Genomic DNA, 15666 nt, shown 5'->3' on the forward strand with positions numbered 1-15666 from the left:
CAGCGATTATTGAATTATGGACGGGGCCAAACTTTCCAAATTGGGCCCGTAATCCACATCCACTCCACTACCACTACCCACCCACCCTTAGCACTAATACAGACAATTTCAAGTAAGCCCTTGGCCATTAGCCTCGAACAGGTTGCAATATAGTAACTGTATAAGGTTTGGCTAGACAGACGACCACCCACCTAGAGCCGAAGGATCTGTCCTAGGTTTCTGCCTTTTAACAGGCAGTTTGTCCTTGCCCTTGTAGCCAAGGTCTTGCTCATGGTGGTACTGTTGGGTCTCTGTAAATAATGTTATAAAGAGTTCGGTCTAGACCTGCTCTATTTGAAAAGTGTCCTGAGATAACTTCTGTTATGAATTGGCGCTATACAAATAAAATTGAATTGAATTGAATTGAATTGAATAGTTCAAGTTTTATTTGCTAGTCTGCCTAACTCATACAGTTAGTGAAATTCACCTCACATCTTCACTAACTGCTAAGATAGGTGCCAGTTTGAACACCCACAAAGAATCTACTTGCAGTATTATGGGCAAGTTTACCTTTTATAACCCCATATTGCTGACACGTAGTCTACAATAGAACAGAGACAGCTATAATATGGAATATGCACAATTTCTCTCATCACTTTGTTTTTTCGTACATTGAGAAAGGTGACCACAGCCGTCTCATGTTTTCCAATATGTTTGCCACATTTGTGTTATGCCATCTGATCATGCCCTTGTGTGTACTCATATTTGGTTGACATGAACAGTGTGTGTTGACGGTTTTGGCTTGCTTTGGTCAGCACCATCATGATGCACAGGATTTGGTGATGGTGTGGCAGGTGGCTGAGCAGCAGGCATCTGACGCTGACCAGCACAGGATGGCAACACTTCATTTAGAGGAAGACACTATGGTGACTGTAAATCCTGTAGTACACAGCACCTGACACAGCACCACAAGATACAAAATGAGATACGGTGTAATGATTTACTGTTTGACATGGCCCTGAGTGTACAGTATGATTCAGTGTGCAATATCCTCTTCACTTGAGAGAAGCACCAAGTTGATAAAATACATATATAGTCATCTAGTTTGCTTTCAGGTATTAGTCCACTCTGATTGGTGATGATTGTTGGAGACAGAAGATCTGCAGACAATACTATGCTATGTCTTTTGGGAAATGTTTCATTTAATCTATATTTTGACAAGGTGACAATGTGTAATTAAAATATTCTCCAAAAAAAGACACTAAAGTTGAACATCCATTACAAATAAGGCAGTAAAGGAAAGTGCTCTTTTTGGTAAATATGCAGCAACAACATTATATATCATATCAGGTATTAGATGCATACAACTTTGTAGATTCACAACTCAAACTGTGCACAAAGACAGAAATATGCAAACACATTAGGATTTATAAAGCCACACAAATGCACGGTTTTGGCTTATAAATCTCAGTCACTATAAAACTGTGAGCACAAGCCTCATTTCCACTCCCACACTTAGCCATAAATGGACGTAGAAACAAGTTTGCATATCAATAGTTGTTACCACTCCACCACTCGTTAGACCTGTCAATGAGAACAGCACAGAAGAAAAAATGCAATTCAACAGATTGTGTCGCATGAGCGAGGTTCTCCAACAGCCCAAGAACAGCTGTCATTAGGCATGGCTGTGGCTATTTATAGCACCTGCACCACTAATTCATCACGTGTACCTGCAAACCATTATCATGGCAAGATTCAATCACCATTTTAAACATCAGAAGGATGATCAATGAATAATTTATATTGAATATCAAAACAGACTTTACAAAGTGCTTCACGGTTCAAGATGAAATTAAAAGATTATTAACACAGAGAAATGATCGCTCAAATATGAGTAAAAAGTGTTAAAAAAGTTTTTAATCAGTTTAAAATTAAGTTGATAAATGCACATTTTACATAGCGTAGTGTAGACTGCAAAAACAATAATACAACCAATGAAATTGGCAACCAACCTAAACAAAGTTTTTCTATAAGGTTCCCCTTTCATCTTATATTTCTTGTCCACCTCATTAAATGAAAATGATTGGTCGGTAGCAAATGCCCTATTACAAGTAACTGTCTGTATTCAAAATGCTGTTGATGTTTAAGTTAAGTATTATCAGCAAAAAAAGTACTATTATCCTTGTTACTCGTGCATTTACACGTTAAGAACAATTTAATGTTGAATTTTGAACTTTGTATTTTTAAATACAAAGTTAAAATTACCGGACACTATACACTTATTGTCTTTAAAATAAATAAGGTTTGATTGGATGTGGCTGTTAACAGCACAGCAAAAGTTGTAGTGACTCTGAAAACTGGAAATTGCTTATCGAAAAAGTCCGGATTATTTCCCATGACTGTGGCTATTGTGGCTCTATGGATCATGCTATGGTTGCATTTATCATCTACATTGTAGAGATTCAGCAAAATGATGACTCACACAAACCAGTATATATGGTTCACAGACGATGAGCTAAATCAAATGCAAGAGGGAACATGAAGAATGGAGGCAGATGCATCTAACTAGAAGTGCAAAAAGCACTACTTGCAGTAATGTGCATATATATAGTGGTATATATTAATAAACAGTAAGGGGTACATAGTAAGGGGGCGGTTGTGGCTCAGAGGGAGAGGGGGTCGTCCACTAATTGGAAGGTTGTTGGTTCGATCCCCGGCTCCTCTGGCCACATGTCGAAGCATCCTTGAGCAAGATACTGAACTCCAAATTGCTCCAGATGCTGTGCATCACTGAGTGAATGTGTGTGAAAGGGTGAATGTGGCATGTAGTGTAAAAGTGTGTTTGAGTGGTCGGAAGACTAAAAAGGCGCTATACAAGTACAAGTACAGGTCCATTCACCATTTAACATTTACATATGACTGTGTTTCAACTCACCATAATCAACTGGAATAAAAGAGAGAGTTTGTCACAGGCCAGTTGGACCAAGCAGTCAGCTCTTTATATGGTATGAAATTCAATTACAACTCAAAAGCACTATGTGAGGAATTGCAATATGTGTGGCCCACCAGCAATAAACAGTAGCATCTAGTTATGCAGTGTCCTGGACCCACGACAATCCGAAAATTACTATGGTACCTGTGAGAAAGAGTCACAACTGTGTTGAATAATATAATGAAAAAATATCAAAAAATAAAGTAGTACTAAGTAGTGTTTGGGTCAATATACAGAGCAATTTGCCACAACTGGAGTCTCTACCATCCGGTGGTAGCTGCACGCTGTGTGTGTTATTCAGAAGCTTCTGGCCATGCGACCTGGAGAAGTTGCAAAGTTTGACTGTACTCTAGACCTGGCAATGGTTGACCTGGCCCTGTGTATGGTAGTATATTGTATGTGGATGATATGCTTTTTTACTCTAAAAAGAGCTGCTATCCCTACAGATTCAATTCAATTCAATTCAATTCAATTTATTTGTATAGTGCCAATTCATAACAGAAGTTATCTCAGGACACTTTTCAAATAGAGCAGGTGTAGACCGAACTCTTTATAACATTGATGAGCATGAACATTGAACAGATGAGGTGCATCACCCTACAGGAAGTTCCACACGTCTACTTTTATGTAACGTAACACGTTACATAAAAGTTTTACATTCATTTTCTGGAGACATACTGTAACCCCACCATAACCCTAGTCTTAACCACTACTTGCCTAACACTAACCCTACCGTAACCCGCAACTTTAACTACTGAACCAGATATACTCTTTTTCCTCTTTTTTGTCCCCAATTGGACAAGCTGTCCCCACTTAACCTGGTTTTTAGTCTTAAACCCCACAAAAGTAAGTAAGTCAAACGCAGTGGAGAGCTGGTTTTCACCAGATAAACTCAGCCCAGGTGGCACACACACTCACAAAAAGAGAGAGACAATGACACAGAATGCCGGAGTGCTTTCCATTTAAGCCCAAACAGGAAAGAGCATGTTGAAAAGGACAGAGAGCAGTGGCTTGATTTGTCCAAAAACAACACTGGCTGGCCCAGTCTTCATGGCTGAGTGAGCACAGGCCTTGTGGGCTGTCCTCACCATTCCCTCTCTCCTCCAAGGTAAATACTTCTCTGTGTGTCCAGATAAGCAGGGTTTGATTCCCCCTAAGTCAGTTCACACACAACATATCCCTTCTGCCTCACCCGAATCCCCTTCAGTTTTTCCTCTTTCCATCTTGCTTATTTGACCCCCTCTTTGAATTTTCATCCCTCCAAGGAGGCTGTTTCTAGATTGGGAGAAAACTTTAGCGTGATGAAAATGCAAAAAACAGGCAACACGCTGTCAGTCCTTTTTATGGGGACATTGTCAGCTTGATGGTACAGTATCCATCTGCATCTCTGCCCCACAACTCATGATGTAGAAGACACCCATATGCCGCCATTCAATGTATCCATCAATAAAGGACAGCTATGCTACTACCACGAGGAGTCCTACTAAATGACAAAAAAGTTGTTTGTCAGTGCCCAAAATGGTTGTTAAAAAACTATTCATATGGGCCACTTCTATGGTTAAAAGAAAACCAACTGTTGGTAGTACACAGGATGCAAACCATTTTCTTCAGTATCAAAATTTAACCCTGAGTCGTCATTTGGTTAGGTTTAGGGACAAAAACTACTTTTTTGGTTGGTTGAGTAAAAGAAGTTATGTACCTGAACTTACATAAGTTTACTTACTGTATGTATGTAACTTAAAATAAGTCAACAGAGACTTCTGGTTTCATATGGGACACAGATAGCAGTCTCCAAGGTTAAAGTCCCATGTCCATGGGATGCCTGGATAGCTCACCTGGTAGAGCTGGCACCCCATGTACTGAGGCTGTGTCCTTGCTGCAGCGGCCCAGGGTTCGAATCTGCCCTCTGGCCCTTTCCTCTTGTCACCCCCTCTCTCTCTCCCCCCTTTCCTGGCACTCTTCAGATGTCACTACCGATTAAAGGCAATAAAAGCCGTCACCTGACATTTTTTCCTTTATGATATTCACACATAAGATGACGTGTTGTTTCTGCACAACATAAGTCAGCATTCTAGCGTATATCTTGATAGGCCCATTCAGCAAAATGTTTGGGAATGATGTCGAAATCAAGTGACATAGTATGTACAGCAAGAGAGTCCACATATGGAGAATGTTGGGGTGGATGAATGGGTCAAGGAAACACAGGGCGTCATGCCATTTAGTCTCTGCTGACTTATATTGTGCAGAGGCAACGTGTCATTTCACGTGTGAATGTCAGTACGTAACGTCACTTCTTTTCCTAAACCCACTCAAGTAGTTTTTGAGCCTAAACCTAGTTGCAACTATGCAACTCATGCTAATTTGACCACAGAGCCCTACGCATCCAGAAGTGAAGCTAGGGGGATACCTACAGCGTCATATGTAGAAACAGAGAGCCACTGACCAAGCTGCAGTATTTGACAAGTTGGGAGTGAGATGTGTTGTTGCATCCCCTTTTAAAAACACCCATTCTGCATTTTATTCTGACTGATACTGGATTTACGGATTCACTAGATAAAAATGCTAAATAAGTAAAACCACATGGATTTGATTTTTTGTTTTATAAGATTACAAGTTAGAAATTCAAATAAATAGAAGGTATACTAACCACTGAGCTTACACACTTCTGTTTATCAAATATGAGTGAGCTGCTTCCTATAGTCTGGCAGGTAATACAATAATATGCTAAAGTATTTGTCATTAATCAGCAGCGTACTTTCTGCCCTGAAATCACTTTCTCAGATACTGGAAGGACATGTCTCTTTCCTCCACCACTTTGGGTTCAGCTTTTCACAGTTTCTGGAGGAGCTGGGAAGATTTCTCTCACACTGGCATGCTGCAGAATCATTATCCCCTGCAGGCTCCCACAATTATTCATCCAGTGTGCTCGCTGCCGACACAAGGGCTATATTTAGGTTTTCCAAAATGACCTCACCGCTGACTGGCACATGCACATTTGGGTTGTTAGTGGCTCAGCACCTTGGTTTGGCAAAGAAGACACACAACACACATATGGTCTGTGTGTTTATAGTTAGTTTCCCCCACCCCAGCGGCATCGGACCTGTTTCGCTGTGACTGATGGAGGATGGCTGTCCTCAATAGCGAGAAAAGATAAAAGAGAGACAAAATGACAGAGTAGCCAAATTTAGTCTGTGCTGCCGGGCCTGTGCTGATGCACAGTTTATAAAGCTGCTTGTCATGGTGGTCATATGTGATTGTATCACATTAAAACACAATGTGACGCGATAAATGAGCATCTATGCACATATTGTTTTCGGACATGTCAGGGTGTGAAGACAAAATTAAACATTGCTTGTTCTTTGCAAAGAAATGGATATTAATTAGTGAATTAACTTGCTTATACAGGTGCTAATTAGTAGCTATCACAATACAGTTATTCATATTTCAGGGCAATACAATATCTAACTGTAGGGATCTTGATTAAGGGGTATAAAAATATATATATTTTTTTTTACTTACAAAAATAGGCCTATATCTCAGAAACACTAAAGGATTTTTTTTTTTTTTAATTTATTCAATAAGATATTTAATACATTAAATTATTAGAGGCGCCTCTCTGGGCACTCGAGGACACCGTACAACACAAAAAAAAAAATAAATATTTAAGATCTAAACTTATCATTCTGCATTAGAAAAGCATGCAACAACCAAATACCTAATATAACAATGAGAAGACAACACTGATTTATCAAAAAGAAGAATAATAGTATATAAGATTGTTGAAAAATAAAAAGCACATAATGCAGGCATTAAAGGTTATTAAAGGTTCCTAAAAATACACAGGAAATAATCTGCTCAAAATCCATCCAAATCACTCGTTTTACACAAACCTCCTATAGTTATTGTGTTCACTGTTTCTGTGCATTGTACAGTTTATTCTGTTCTATTATTGTTATACATTGACTTTAATATGAAATCTCCTTATCATAAAATATGTAACTCATTTACTTAATTATAGAAAAGGGGTCCCTTAAGGAAAAAGGTTGGGAACCAGTGCTCTATACTGTGTCCCAGTTGGAATGTGGGGAGCCCATGTGGAGGATCTTATTTTGTACATTCAAGACTGACTGGGGTTTCAACATAGGATAAAATGTCATTTTCAATCTCTGTAATGATAAACAGTAACGGGTTAAACACAGCATACAACCACCACGGCCAGTGCAGAAGTGCCTTGAGCTGCGTTTCTTCTGCAGGCTGCTACATCCTGCCTCCAACAAAACTCTGACTGAATGAATCATCATCAAGGACTGTGAAGTTTGTCTTAGTTTCTCTTCTTGTAGTCTTTTGGTGTCACTTTCAAGAGTTATTAGGGCTTATATCAATACAGGGCACTCAAATTTCCCCACCTACCCAAGTCCATCCTCCAGAGGAGAGGAGGACATTGCACGACAGCAGCCGTCTTGCTGACATCACTGCCAGCTCTGGTGATAACAGTTCATGGCAAACAAAATAATAATAAACTATACTCCTCTAACTAAGCATATGGCGAGCTTTCTAGCACATTGACCATGAGAGGCAGTCGACAGACACACCTTCACTGTAATGTACAATAACACAGAATGTAATGTCATATACTAAACATGAGCCTTAACTAACCTAAACAAACCACTTAAGCAGCAACAAATATTAGATTTGAACTCTGAGACAAAATTTTATCTTGAAAAGGAATTGTGTTTTATGATTAAAATGGTAGACGTCAGTGCTCCTCAGAACCCATCGGCTATCGTCTGACAACTGCTTAGCCTCTGGGGGCAGGGGTCAATGTTTTGGGGCTTCCGGTATAGCCAGCGGATATCTGGAAAACGGGTATTGAATATCCGGGCCAAGACTTCCTCTGCAGTCCAATTAGCAACTCGATACATGAGAATGATGAGAAAGAGACATTTTAGTTCATCTCTTTGAACAGATATCACATTTTATAAAAAGCTAAATCGTTGTCAGACGATAGCCGATTAGTTCTGAGATTGCATTTGCTCTCCACATGGACTGTCCACCTGAATGCAACCAAAGGCTGCTCAAATGTGATTGCTGAGCACTACTTGGACTACAAACGGAAATCAGAATGCTTCAGATGCCAAAATCTTGGCTACATGGAGATTATGCATTCATATGCAGATATCTGCTTATAGAGATTAGCTACTGGTAAACTACCAAAGGGGTGCACACCTGTGACCTGTTTGAAACCATGAGTAGTTGACCGGCTGGTCATCTTGGGAGTCGACCTCTTTGCTCAGGAGATGTACGGCCATTCTTGTTTGACCAACTGGAAATTTTCAAGTAGGCATTATTTGATAAACTGACCATATATTTATATTTATATATATATAACAGCAGTTTTTGCCTGAAAAAATCTCCACGATCAGCAGTGATGAGCACCAATTTTATTCCTCAACAAACAGTTTGGTAGGGAGAAAGCAGTGATTTCTGGTTTACCCAGCACCTGTAAAGAATTTAAGGATGTGTGTGCATGTGACTTTGAGGCTGAGTCAACAGACTTTTTGGATGATTCAAACATATAAATCCAGTTAGGCCAGTGAAGACTTAATGATTGCCATTATAGAACAGCTGAACTGCAGCATGCTAGCGGTCCATCCTGAAAGGTTAAAGAGCTGACACTTTCTATTTATACTGTCCATCCATGCTCTCTGCACCTGCTTTATAATTAATCTAGAGCTCCCCTAATGCATTCAGTGTGGCCAAGACATGGATCGACAGCCCCAGAATATTCAACAAGGTAAGAAAATAATGAATATTCATGACTTGAGGGGCTTTTTACATCCTGACACTGTAACAGCTGAGTATGGAGAGAGGTGCGAGTAGCTGGACAGTCACTGTCAGCAGAGTGAAGTGAGATGATCGAGGAGGAGCATAGTGGATTTTTCTTGCCTTCCCTTTTCTCTCAGCAGCAAAGGTTTGCTTATTTTACAAAATAGTTTCTAATAAGTATTAAAAAAACATAATTTCAGCTCAAAATAAAATGTACTGAGCTCTGCACAGCCACAATGAGAAGAATTCCACGCCATGGCCACATTTAGCACCAGGACAGGCAACGTATTAAAGATGCAGGTGATACAGAGACATGTTCAGTACATTTCCGACCCCCTGTACTTTTGTCAGGTCCAAATAAAACCATCCGGTGGACTTTGTCGTTTAAAGCGAGAACCTTTCACCACTCATCCAAGAGGCCTACCACTGATGGAATGTCAAGGTGGATTTATGCCTCTGGGCCACAGAGGCATAAGGGTCCAGCTTGCTGTAGCAGCTTCTGCTGCAGTGACTGATCTATATTCCAGGGTTGGATTTCGCCACCAGAATGTGTTGTGGCTGGATTTGGCGTACATTTTTTGAGTTTAAATAAAGGTAATATATAATGTGACCATGGTGTGTCCTGCTGTAATCACACACACTGACTGCAGTCCTAATTTTGGCAGCTATTAGATTTAGTCTAAGTCTTTGGACAAAAATGCTTACTAGTTTTGGTCACATTTTAGTATATTTTATATTTATATCTTGCCAAACCTCAATAGCAGTGGCTACTAGTGTCGAGTCTCCCTAGCTAGGCTAGCTATGGATTCAAAATCGGAGGGAAAAAATTTAATTTGTAACCGAAACCCTAACCCTTTTTCAAAAATGGCAGTGTAATGAATTTTGCTGACCCCTGAATTAGGCTAATACATGTATCAGAAATCGGTAACAGTACGAAGTGTTGAAATTCTGAATGTGCACATTTAATCAGTTACAGGGATGCTTCAGTTCTATTTTGATAGAAAGACTAGTTGCACAATTGAACTTGAACAATTGAAATGAACATCCACTAACCTTTTCCATACATTTCGGAAAAGGTTTTATTATCAAAGATCTATTTTTAGCTTAAAAAAAAGCCATGCACAGATATTTTTCGTAAAAGGTTTACGAAGGTAACACTGACAGTGTGGAAGTTCATTCTCAGTATTTGGATTAATATCTCTTAACTCAAGGTCCACTTAATTCAGTGGTTCCCAACCTTTTTCCTTAAAGAACCCCTTTTCTATCATAAAGTAAACAGACGACCCCGCCACTCAGTGACATATATTATATTCAACACATACAGAACAAGGGATAAACTGTACAATGATATATATAATATATAATATGAATGCAATAACTGCAGAATGTTTGTGTAAAACAAGCAATTTACATTAAATTTGAGTATTATGGTATTATAGTATTATATTCAATATTTTCGGATATTTTTTGTAACTTTTTAAACAATCTTCTGTCTGTATTATGTGTTTTTTTTTATAGTCTTTTTGACAAATTCAGTGCTTTCTCCTCCCTGATACATTTTTTAACTCTAATGCAGGATGAGACTGTTTATCAGAGAGTGAAGGCTCTGTGAACGTTTGTGTTCAGGTCTACACTTTAGAAATGAACAAAATGCTGCAATATAAACCTATTGTGTACATTTTTAAAGTTTTCTTACACCCCTTAAAATCAAGAAGGCCTTGTGACCGCACATGAAGCTTTGGTGACCCATAGTCAGGGTCCCGACCCCCAGGTTGGGAAGCACTGACCCATCACTCAGACACTGCTATTCATCTTATGGAACTCCCTTACAACGCCAGAGGCTTTGGCAGTAAACGGCATGAGTGCTAAATCCCCAAAGACTTTTTAATCCCTTTCAGTAAATGTTTAATAAAAATAATGAATTTGTTTTTTTTGTGACCCTGAAAAGATTTGGTCAAGTTGCTTTCAAGTAAGACCAGTAGGAGGCCATGTGCCTAAATTAAACAGGTAGATGGTTTGATGGAATTTTTTGGAGCTCAGTGATGCATGATGTGTTATGGCTGGGGAAATGTGTCACAGCAGCTAGAGGGACTGTAGACAATACAGCTGCAGTACTGTACACACACCTACCCTACCAGCCTCTTCGTCCTTGTGCCCCATATTTTCCTCAGCCCTATCCAGAGGGGAAGAAAAGCCCGGAATTAGTATATTGAGTGTTGTACCACTGACATGCAAATTCACAGCATTTCTAAGTATCCAAAAGAACATATGGCATGAGGCTTCATTATTACTGTAATGAAGGGTGAAACCAAGCAAAATAGGAGGGCGTCCTTTATTCCTACACATTGTCGACATTCTGCCACATTACATGGCTCCTTTGGTAACGTAGGTCAAAAAATGAAGTAAGGCCAAGGTATAAACAGTAGCATGTGTGTACAGAATTTATAAAAATGTAAAATGAATGTACTAAAATCAAATAACAAAAAAGGCACACTGATTAATAGATGCATCTTCTCCCAAAAGAAAAAAAGGGGCAGAGTGAGCCTTTCATCATAACCTCACGTGGACTATACATTTCATCCCCCCCAAGAGAATCAAGCTGCAGTCTGACCTGTACTCTGTGCTCTGTGCTCTAACACAGTGGTTCTCAACCCCCTGAAAAAAAACATTTCTGGTAGAAAAACAGGCCTATATAAAGAGGTACAATGCAGCGCTGCACCATCAGTGTCCTAAATGCTTCATTTTAAATGTTTAGAACCCGTCACTATATTCACGTAAACCAATGTTTTATCATTAGGCAGTAATACATGCATAATGATGCTGCATGAAGCTGCATTGAACTGCATCCTTTTAATACGTTACATAGAATTTAGTGAGTAGATGAGTTTCACTGAAGAGGAATCTGCAGTCACCAAACTCTTTTCCAGAGGTTTTAGAGTAGTTAACGACTGCATTGAAAATATGACTACTGAATATAAAATCTGATTTATAAAAGTTAACATTTACAACTTTTATTGAACTTATAGTATGGTTAATGACAGACATGATCATTTTAGGAATTAGGCATGGCTGATATGTTTTTAATTAATATATTAAAAAAGGTAAATTACCCCATGCAGTACTCCAAAGTGCCCCTAGGGGAAACACTGCTCTAACATTAATCCCACCTACAGGCTTATAACACATTTGAATGAAGGCTACATTATTACAGAGATCCATCTTTCCAAAAAGGAATGGCTAATTTTGACTTAGAAATTTCTCCTTTTGAGCATAAAATTTTAAGTTTTTCACAAAATGTACTTTTAGTTCTTCTGATGTTTTTTCACTGAGTATATTGCTGAACTCCCTTTGGTACAGTATGCACACCTCTCTAAAGTATATGAGGCGTGCAGGGATCGTTTGCCATGCTGTGCTGCCAAATTTGCAGTTTAAATGATTACTCTTTCATAACCCCTGTAATATATTTTCCAATTACAGCATATTAAATGTTATGTGCTTAAATGGTTTTAGTGGTTAGCTAGGATAAGGTTTAATTATGTTTGCTGTTTTAAACAAATGATTAAGATGACTGACCCTTTCACTATACAACAAACCCATAAGCAGCTGCACAAGGCTGAAACCAGGGCCTGCTTCGGTTCCAGGAGACGAAATGAATGGAGCTGATGCAGTGAACGACTACAGCCTCTCTGACTCTCGCCAAGAACTGTTAGTGGCTCTCATCAACACAGAGCTCCGAAAATTAAAAAAACAAAATGACTCAATCACTAATTCTCTCCTAAACTGTCAAACTGAAGTGTTTCCTCCTTCAGATGTAAGACTTCAAAGGGGGGAAGTCGCGGGTTTCACCCGATTGCCTGGATTTTAGTGTTAATTCTTAATTACTCATAGTCGTAATTAAGATTGAACACGAGGCTTTTCTCCCCTGCAGTCGTGACTTCAGCAGTGCAAAGGCAATTATGGGAAAGAAACAGATAGTTCAGTTCCAGTCGAGATGTAAAAGGATTTGTGTGATTGAAGGCTGAGTAGGTACAGGAAGTGTGCTGAGGGATTCAATGCGTGTGTTATGGGTGAACTGTATTGTTCATTCTTTCATAAAGCGAAGTGTTTTCCCCAGGCATCAGGAAATGAAATGTTTTCCTCCTTTATAACTTGAATGCTGGATGTGTTATGGTCTGGACTGAATTGCCTGTGTGTGCATATAAATGAAGATTTCTACTTGTGGTAGTGCAATATATTAAGGTCGCAGTGCATTAGAGCTTGCGGTGGATTTTTCATCTGATATCAGTATATGACTTAAAACCTTTTCTCTTTTAGGATCACCACAACAGCTGCCTGCATGATGGACCTGCGCAGATACCCGCTGGATGAGCAGAACTGCACCTTGGAGATTGAGAGCTGTAAGTGGCACTGAGTGTGTGTGCGTGTGTGCATGAATGTCACAGCCCCAATGCAAAGTTTTGCCTCAGGCACCGAATATTCTTAAGGTCTCTTTCACACCAATTTTAGTTGGTACAAACCAAGGAAATAAACAATACACTGTTGCCTTGTAGTAATTTGTGTTCTGACTGACTGTAAAGTTGAAGTCATTAGGGGTGGGTAAAAATATCGATCAATGCATTTGCAATATATTTTTTCCCAATTCAATATCGATTCATTAAATCCTCTGAATCGATTCAAGCCCCTGGCCAGTGGAGGTGCGGTGAGTAACACCTTTGTGTGATTTGCGTTGTACGGACGGAGGCCGCACTGGACCACACGACAACAACATGGCAACCGAAGCAGGTAGCAGCAGTGTTAAACCAGCAACTTTAAAAGCAGATGTAAACCCAGAGCACTGGAAATAGACAAAAGTAAGGTAGTGTGTAAGCGGTGCCAGGCAGTACTAAAATACTGCAATAACACAACAAATTTGCGCAACCACTGAAGCCGACACCATGCAGATGCTCTGCAGCAACCAGCGGCTAAACCTGTGGATTCAAAACAGACACAACTCGACAGATCCTTCCTTTGCAAACTGCCGCCAAACTCTGCCCGCGCACAGAAGATAACGGAGTCTGTGGCCGTCTTCATATGTAAGGACCTACGACCGTACAGTGTCGTGGATAACGGGGGTTTTAAGAAGATGGTATACACACTGGAACCACGATACGCCATTAACACGCAAACACATGACGGAAATCGCCGTCCCAAAGCTGTACACAGAGGTAAAGACAGCGGTTTTGGAGTCATTGCAGTTGGCACTGAATCGATATCGAAGCATTTAAATCAATATAGAATCGAATCGATATCTAATCGAATTGTGACCTAAAGAATCCAAATCAAATTGATTTGTGAGGTTCTTAATAATACCCAGCCCTAGAAGTCATATGGACTGACAGTTTTAGTGATGTCAGTATGCATCATCAGGCTACATGGACCCACACAGGAAATTCAGATTCCAGACTGTAATTTGACCTAATCTGTTAAAGACCCCATAAAACAGAAAGCAGAGTGCTGTGTGCTTCTGCGTATTCACGTATTTCCTGTAAAAACAGGAAGGTAGATAGGGACATGTCGCGGTAGCCAATAGCGCTGAATGTATGGTATGTCCCCCATCAAGCAGTTATTGTGGTCCTAGCTGACTGTGACAAAATGTGAGCTCCCAGTGAACAGCATGGCCAGACCAGGACCCAATACTGAGGCCGACGGAGGCCAGTTTGATGACAGGGGATACAGTACCGAGGTGGTTTTCCTAACTTCTTCTGCTCCTGGCAGCCCAGGGCTGAGTCAGCTAACATTAGCTGTATGAGAACTTTCTATCTGCAGCTAACATCACCGTTAGCAACAGTTAGCTACTTTTAGCAACACGTCCATCAGGAAACCTTGGTACCACTGTCCTCCAACAACTGGCCCCTGCCTGTCTCGGAGGCTGAGTTCAGTGTCGGTCCGGCTATGTTCGCCGGAAGGCCGCTGACCCCCATTCTGTCACGCTAAGCGGAGTTGAGGCAGAGCAGCCGGAGGACGTCAGAGAGAAAACCAGACAATATTTCCTCCATAAAATATGATCCAGTCTCATTAAAGTCACTGATAACGCTGTGGTTTTGTACAGTTATCAGTGAACACTGCTGCTGATGCTATGCTTTTGCTAGCTAGCTAAGTTGAAGATTGAATGATGGCTGGGTGACATGATATTAGTTGGTTGAAATTGGTTCGCGCTTACGTAAGCACACATCACATTTTGTTTCACAGGAAGAAAGAAATGATTGAATTTTGATATAAAAATAAAAAATGTTTGGCATAAATTGTTAAATAGGTGTACAATATGAACAGAGATGTAATCTACAAGGGTAAATAGGGTTAAAAAGGCAATTTTCACTTCATCTTGTTGCTTATGTTTTAGTAAGGGACTGCAAAAACAGTATCAGAGTCACATGTTAACATGGTTATGAAACTATCAAATCAAATCAAATCAAGTTTATTTGTATAGCCCTTTACAATAGCCGAAAGGTACCCAAAGTGCTTTACAACAAAGCCATGAAACAATACATAACACATATATAATATACAAATACAATTTAAAGTGCTGTAGTGCTGCAGCACTGCAGGGTATTAAAAGCCTTCCAGAAATGCACAGAAAGGAGCAGATAAAAAGAGTACACCTAAGAGACAGTGCTGTCCTAGTCAGAATTAAATGCTAATCTAAAAAAGTGGGTCTTAAGCTGCGATTTAAAAAGGCCGAGATCAGTAGTGGTGCGAATGTCAGGGGGCAGTTTGTTCCACAGTCTAGGAGCAGCGACGGCAAAAGAACGATCGCCCCACTGTTTAAGTCTGGACCTAGGGACCTCTAACAGAAGCTGACCCGAAGAGCGCAAGGCTCTGCCACAATTGCG

General features: G+C 40.0%; 1 protein-coding gene across 1 annotated transcript in view; it reads left to right on the plus strand.

The window, feature by feature from the left end:
- gabrb1 (gamma-aminobutyric acid type A receptor subunit beta1) overlaps positions 1–15666 on the plus strand; it is a 58237-nt gene that overhangs the window by 28559 nt on the left and 14012 nt on the right. The window contains exon 5 of the mRNA XM_051383932.1: positions 13112–13194. Within this exon, the coding sequence (XP_051239892.1) occupies positions 13112–13194 (83 nt within the window). The remainder of the gene's footprint in view (positions 1–13111; positions 13195–15666) is intronic.

This window comes from Dicentrarchus labrax, unplaced genomic scaffold (assembly GCF_905237075.1).
Source record: "Dicentrarchus labrax unplaced genomic scaffold, dlabrax2021, whole genome shotgun sequence".
Classification (NCBI taxonomy): domain Eukaryota; kingdom Metazoa; phylum Chordata; class Actinopteri; family Moronidae; genus Dicentrarchus; species Dicentrarchus labrax.